General features: G+C 40.3%; 1 protein-coding gene across 1 annotated transcript in view; it reads right to left on the reverse strand.

Moving 5' to 3' along the window:
- Nucleotides 1-408: 408 nt before the first annotated feature.
- Nucleotides 409-7,861, reverse strand: part of LOC111974779 (substance-P receptor-like) — a 31,805-nt gene continuing 24,352 nt past the window's right edge. Inside the window, 2 exon segments of the mRNA XM_024002772.1 lie at nt 409-609; nt 2,708-2,858. Of these exon segments, the coding sequence (XP_023858540.1) occupies nt 409-609; nt 2,708-2,858 (352 nt within the window).

The following is a 7,861-nucleotide window of genomic DNA, read 5'->3' on the forward strand; positions in this document are numbered from 1 at the left end:
ATTAAGTTTGGTGAAAAAATGACTATGATTTTGTGTTTAGAGTTTTGAAACAACTGCCTTTTTGATGATCTGTTTTGAGTTTTGTACCACACAATTGTGAAAATTGCACCAAAGCGATAAAAAAACTGTAACAAGTCATATTAGAGCAAGTAGTTGTTGTTCATGCAGGAATTCATTTTTTTTTCTCTCATTTTGCCTTCACCACATAAGTAAAGGTTATGAATAATATGTGCTGAATGTTCCTCAACATATAAATAATGCAATTAATAAATAATCTACCTAATAAAAAACAGGTAAGAGAATTTTAAACCATTTTGATTTACCCATTGTGTGTGTGCCTGCATGCGTGCCTAGGTGCCTGTGTGTGTGCCATATGCACGCACCTGTGTGTGTTCCTCTGTAGTGTACCTACCTGTCGTTGAGACAGCAGTAGATGATCGGGTTGTACATGGTGGAGCTCATGGCCAGCCACATGACAGCCAGGTAGACTTGTTGGATGTAGAGCGTCTCAAACAGGAGGGGGAAGAACAGATGGAGCAGGAAGTACACGTGGTAGGGCAGCCAGCAGATAGCAAATGTACACACCACCACGATCATCATCTTCACCACCTATCACAGACAGAGATACAGATCAACCACAGGATTGGGGTTCATTCAAATTCTAATGACAGAGATCCTATTAAATGAGTTCTGTAATTCTGAGTTCGATTCAGTCATTTCAGGAGGCATTTCAATGACATACATGGCATTGTTGAATCAAAATGTAATTTTATATTYTGGGGTCAAGACAACAGGAAATAAAGGGTATGTGTGAGAGAAATAAGAACGTTCTCCCTGGCTGGAACTGGAGGTGATGAAGCCAAGCTGTTCAAGTTCTTCTCCCAAATTACACCATGTTCCCTATAAAGTGCACTGACTTTGACAAGGGCTCATACGATTGTGCTTTTTTTTAAACATTGGGCAAACTATCAGAATTGGAATGCCTCTGTAAATGCAGCCATAGAGGGATACAGCTAGCCCCATAAACTCCACATACCCTTACTGATAATTCACTTGGGTCATTTTGATGTACAGTAGCTAGTAGAGCATGTACACCATAGGTTACCATGGTGTAAACCCATGCATACTTACTGTACTCAATTCTGACATCGTCTAATCTTTCCCAGAGCCCCACAGTAAATATTTACCCTACAATACCCCTGATGTGTTGGTGTACAGATATATGATCTTAATTTGAGCCAGTTTGCTACAGCAYGAAAATAATCCTGCACCAACAGGAAATGTGAATTATTATGTGGATTATAATTAATGGACATWAAAAAAAAGAAACTGTACCTTACATCCATGATATAATACTATGGTCAACGCTATTTCTTTAAACCTAGTGTTAGTGTATGGTACCTTGTGTTTGGCTGTGAGCTGGGCTGGTGTAACCCAGGGTTACTGTACTGTACCTTTTATTATAGTGTGGTGTACCTTTTAATATAGTGTGCTGTACCTTTTATTACAGTGCGATGTACCTTTTATTATAGTGTGCTGTACCTTTTATTACAGTGCGCTGTACCTTTTATTACAGTGCGCTGTACCTTTTATTATAGTGCGCTGTACCTTTTATTATAGTGTGCTGTACCTTCTTATTATAGTGTGCTAACCTTTTATTATAGTGCTGCTTTACCTTTTATTACAGTGTGCTGTACCTTTTATTATATAGTGCGCTGTTACCTTTTATTATAGTGCGCTATACCTTTTATTTAGTGTGCTGCTACCTTTTATTATAGTGTGCTGTACCTTTATATTATAAGTTGGCTGTACCTTTTATTACAATGTGTGCTGTACCTTTTATTATAGTGTGCTGTACCTTTTATTATAGTGTGGCTGTACCTTTTATTATAATGCACTGTACCTTTTATTATAGTGTGCTGTACCTTATATTATAGTGCGCTATACCTTTTATTATAGTGTGCTGTACCTTTATTATAGTGTGCTGTACCTTTTATTATAGTGTGCTGTACCTTTTATTATAGGTGCTGCTTACCTTTTATTATAATGCGCTGTACCTTTTATTATAGTGTGCTGTACCTTTATTATAGTGTGCTGTACCTTTTATTACAGTGTGCTGTACCTTTTATTATTAGTGTGGCTGTACCTTTTATTATAGTGTGCTGTACCTTTTATTATAATGCACTGTACCTTTTATATAGTGCGCTATACCTTTTATTATAGTGTGCTATACCTTTTATTATAGTGCGCTATACCTTTTATTATAGTGTGTGTACCTTTTATTATAGTGTGCTGTACCTTTTATTATAGTGTGCTGTACCTTTATTTACAGTGTGCTGTCCTTTATATAGTGCTGTACCTTTATTTATAGTGTGCTGTACCTTTATTATAATGCACTGTACCTTTTATTATAGTGTGCTGTACCTTTTATTATAGTGTGCCTTGCTACCTTTTATAGGTGCTGTACCTTTTATTACAGTGCTCTGTACCTTTATTACAGTGAGCTGTACCTTTTATTTATAGTGTGCTGTACCTTTTATTATAGTGTGCTGACCTTTTATTACAGTGCGCTGTACCTTTTATTACAGTGCGCTGTACCTTTTATTATAGTGCGCGTACCTTTTATTATAGTGCGCTGTACCTTTTATTACAGTGCGCTGTACCTTTTATTACAGTGCCCTGTACCTTTTATTATAGTGCGCTGTACCTTGCGTTTGGCAGTGAGCTGCTCCTTGTAGCGGTCAGAGGAGTCTCCAGGTATGTTACTGGCCCAGAGAGTGAGGCCCACCACCAGATAGGCACAGCCCATCACCAGTAGAGGCAGGAAGTAGATCAGCACTGTCACGCACATGTAGTACCTACAGGACACGACAGGGAGGGGAAGACAAGATCAGCATACAGCACCGCTACATTGTACCTACAGGAAAGGGGAAGAAGATCGGCACAGTCACACACACATACAGGTAACTGCCAAAATAATGGAAACACTTTAGTAAATGAAAAATAGAAAATATATTGAAAGCAGGTGCTTCCACACAGGTGTGATTCCTYAYTTAATTCAGCAATTTGATGATTTGATGAGCATGACAGCGTAGTAAACCATATTTCATGGCATCTCAGTCACCAGAGCTCAACCCAATTAACACTTCTGGGAGATTCTGGAGGGGTGCCTGACACCGCGTTTTCCACCACTATCAACAAAACACTAAATTATAGAATTTATCATGGAAGAATCCCTCCAATAGAGTTTCCCAAACGTGGTGCACGTTCTTGTTTTGGCCCTAGCACTACACAGCTGATTCAAATAATCAACTAATCATCACTTTTTGATTATTTCAATCAGATGTGTAGTGCTAGGGGGAAAACCAAAACGTGCACCCCTTGGGGTCCCCAGTACCGAGTTTGGGATACACTGATCTATGCCAAGGTGCATTGAAGCTGTTCTGGGTCATGATGGCCCAATGCCATATAAATACACTTTGTGTTGATGTTTCCTTTATTTTGGAAGTTACTTGTAATCAACAGGGAGCTGGAAGAAAAGCGGAGACAGGGAGGACATCAGTGAAAGATAACATAGAGTCAAAAAAAGGGATCAGATAGGTGTGTGGMTTCGGATGGGATTCTTATCAGGTAACTGTATCTTTAGGTCAGGTGCAACAGTAATAGGGTATGAATAAGGGCCTCCTTATCGAGCAAATATATCTAATAAAACTATTCTGAGAACATTTTTCTATATTTACATGGCAGAGGAACTAACTCCCCCATAATTAACTTTCCAATAATAAATAACAAATTAAGACAGCTAAGATTCAGTTAATACGAGTTAATGGCTTGGTTATCAGACACAGTAGCCGGTCTCTCCTCCCCAGAGACTTCCATGGAAGTCTGTGTTTTTTATTTTTTTAAACAAGGAAAATTCYGACAATTATTATAATCAGATAGAACGCCCAGGAGGACAGAGACATAACATCAGCCTTCAGGCCCTCATACCGGCCTACTGAGCAAAATGCAGGTGCACCAGACGATCAAACCTGGCATACATAGTACACAAGGCATAATAAATGAGCCCAAAGAGAGAGAAGCTACAATTCAACCAATTGACTTGAAGGCTTATCTTTTTTTTGCATCAATGGTTTTCCTCCCCAAAAGCTCTGTTGTACCRTTTTGTTCTCTAGTGATGCATGCAGTGTTTTAGTTTTTTGGATATAAAAGGTAAGACGACTGTGGAAAGCATCTGTTTGTGTTTGCCGAGGAATCCAATATTCAAGGTATACTTCRGAATTGTGTCAGTGAAGCCGTTTATCTACTTCCCTAGAGTCTGATAAACTCGTGGACACCATTTTGTTTTGTCTCTGTGTCCAGTATGAAGGAAGTTATAGGTAGTTTCGCGAATCAATGCTAACTAGCATTACCTRAATGACTGGAAGTCTATGGGAACAGCTGGAAGTCTACAGGAACAGCTAGCATGCTAGCTGTTCCAGTCAACAATAGTTAGCAATTGCGCTAACGCAACATAGCAACTTCCTCAGAGAGAGATATAAAAATGGTATCCACGAATTCATCTGACTCTGGGGAAGTAGATAAAGGGCATTGCCAACATCCTGAAATATCCCTTTAATGGCATTCACAGTCTGTTACCAGTGATTATTACAGTGAAATGTTTGGGAACTGTATGAGAGAGTACAGGCAGCAAATTGGTAATGGGTGGGCTCCTGTACAGACTTCCACYGACTTTTTTGTCTGAGATGTGTGAAATTAACTGTCACAGCTCCCTAACACTTMCTTTTTGTAAATAATATGAATTCAATTCAAAGGAGAACACACCAAGTTTCTAAACCCAGAGGAGCAACATCGCGAGACTGCCGGTAACACTTGTGAAACAGACCAAGCAGACCAGGCCAGGGTTTGGGGTTTGAGAAGTAAATGATAGAAGTTAAACATTCCTCCTTACTTGTTCATTTTCTTGGTTCGAGCCAATGTCTTATAAAACAACCTTGTTTAAAGAGATAAACTGATGTTATTTTAGTCAAAACAACTTTGTATCGAAGAAGTGCCTTTGATTTGATGGCCTGACCACACGSAGTTCYGCGCGAGACGACTGTTAGARCCGATGARGTGTTTCTGCACATGAGCTCAGCTAGCCAATGACGCCATGACATCGCCTACAAGTGTGATTGGGGATTTCTATTGGAGAAGCCGTTTTCTGCCTATCTTCATACTGTACTGTCTTTGGAGAACCGGTAGGCAGTACTTCCTCAGATAAAGTCTTGTTTTATAGTGAARAAAAATATAAAAGCAACATGTAAATTGTTGGTCCCATGTTTTCATGAGCTGAAATAAAAGATCCCTGAAATTGTCCATATGRACAAAAAGCTTATTTCGCTCAAATTTTGTGAACACATTTGTTTGCTTCRCTGTTAGTGAGCATTTCTGCTTTGRCAAGATAATGCATCTACCTGACAGGTGTGATATATCAAGAAGCTGATTAAACAGCATGATCCTTCCACAAGTTCCCCTTGTGCTGGGGACAATTAAAAGCCACTCCAAAYGGTGCAGTRTTGTCACACAACACAATGCCACATATTCCTCAGGTTTTGAGGGAGAGTGCAATMGGCATACTGACTGCAGGAATGTCCTCCAGAGTAGWTGCCAGATAATTGAATGTTTATTTGTCTACGATAAGCCGCCTCCAATGTCGCTTTGAGAATTTGGCAGCACGTCCAACCGGCCTCACAACCGCAGACCATGTGTAACCACGCCAACCCAGGACCTCCAATCCGTGTTCTTCACTGGCGGGACAGTCTGAGACGAGCCACCCGGACAGGTGATGAAACTGTGGGTTTGCACAACCAAATCATTTTTGCAGAAACCGTCTCAGGGAAGCTCAACTACGTGCTTGTCGTCCTCACCAGGGTCTTCACCTGACTGCAGTTCGGCGTTGTAAACATCATCGATTTCCACTGTACAGAGCAGATGGCGTGTATGGCGTTGTGTGGGTGAGCAGTTTGCTGATGTCAACGTTGTGAACAAAGTGCCCCATGGTGGCGGTGGGGTTATGGTATGGGCAGGCATAAGCTACGGAGCACGAACAAATTGCATTTTATCTTTGGCAATCTGAGTGCACAGAGAGACCATGACGAAATCCTGAGGCCCGTTGTCGTGCCATTCATCRGCCACCATCACCTRATGTTTCAGCATGAAAATGCACGGCCCCATGTCSCAAGGATCTGTACACAATTCCTGGAAGCTGAAAACYTCCTAGTTCTTCCATGGCCTGAATACTCACCAGACATGTCACCCATTTCCCACCAATATCCAGCAACTTCGCACAGCCATTAAAGAGGAGTGGAACAACATTCCACAGGCCACAATCAACAGCCTGATCAACTTTATGCGAAGGAGACTCTATGCATGTTGTGCTGATCCATAGATTAGGGCCTAATGAATTCATTTCAATTGACTGCTTTTATTATATGAACTGTAATTCAGTAAAATCTTTGGAATTATTGCATGTTGCGTTTATATTTTTGTTCAGTGTATTTGTAACAACAGAGAAACCAATAACAACGGTGCCATATTTTCATCCCTCTCTCTCTCAACATGAAAGAATTCTCAAATCGCACCCTATTCCCTATATGGTGCACTACATAGGGGATAGGGTGCCATTTGGGACGCATTAAGGACTTCCAAATACGGACACATAGAAAGAATGTGTATATCAGGCCAGCTTTTTCCATACTTACCTCCCTATGACTCTGTCAGCAAAGCATGTGTTTAATTTCTCKGACAGTTTTCAGGGTTGTTGTTGTCACTAGGATAACTATTTTCTTCAGGGGAATATTTCAAAAGGTAGCAGGGCTTGTCAGTGTGTTTTGGTTTGGCAGGCTGAGGATCTGACTGTTTGCAGGTCCTTATCAGGGTCACTTCACTTGGAGACTGTGAGTCAGACAGCATTTTAGTATTTTGCAACASCCATCACAAGCAGCTGAGGATATCACATGTCGTCGACGCATTCATGCAGACACACTCACCAGGCAGACCCATGCATTGACACACAGACATGCCATAGACATACACACAGAAACCCACACAAATGCATGCACACAAACTGTCAAACACGTACAGTTACACACATACACTATGAGAAAAYAAGGTGCTATTTACAACCTAAAAGGTTTCTTCAGCTGTACCAATTGGACAACACTTTGAAGAACCATTTTTGGTTCCAGGTAGAACCCTTTTTGGTTCAATGTAGAACACAGGAGGTTGGTGGCACCTTAATTGGGAAGGACGGACTTGTGGTAATGGTTGGAGCMAAATAAATGGAATGGTATCAAATACATTAAACACATGGTTTCCATGTGTTCGATGCCATTACATTTGCTCCGTTCCAGCCATTATTATGAGCCGTCCTCCCCTCAGCAGCCTCCACTGATGTAGAACCCTTTCGACATGGATCGCAAAAGGGTTCTACCTGAGTTCTACCTGGAAGTGTACAGATGTAAGATATTTTAGCCAGTTTGCTACAGCAGGAAAATAATCCTGCAGACACAGGAAATGTGAATTATTATGATGATTATAATTATTYGACATCTTTGTAGGGGTTGATACAAATTTAATAAGGGAACTTTAAGTCTGAAATTTCAAAGTGGAAATTAGAAACTTCAGAAGTTCTCCTGCAACAAGGTGATCAAATTAAGATCCTACAAATGAAAATGCTTAAACACACACATACACACACACATACAAATTTAATAAGGGAACTTTAAGTCTGAAATTTCAAAGTGGAAATTAGAAACTTCAGAAGTTCTCCTGCAACAAGGTGATCAAATTAAGATCCTACAAATGAAAATGCTTAAAC

The sequence above is a fragment of the Salvelinus sp. IW2-2015 genome, linkage group LG15 (assembly GCF_002910315.2).
Source record: "Salvelinus sp. IW2-2015 linkage group LG15, ASM291031v2, whole genome shotgun sequence".
In the NCBI taxonomy this organism is placed as follows: Eukaryota; Metazoa; Chordata; class Actinopteri; order Salmoniformes; family Salmonidae; genus Salvelinus; species Salvelinus sp. IW2-2015.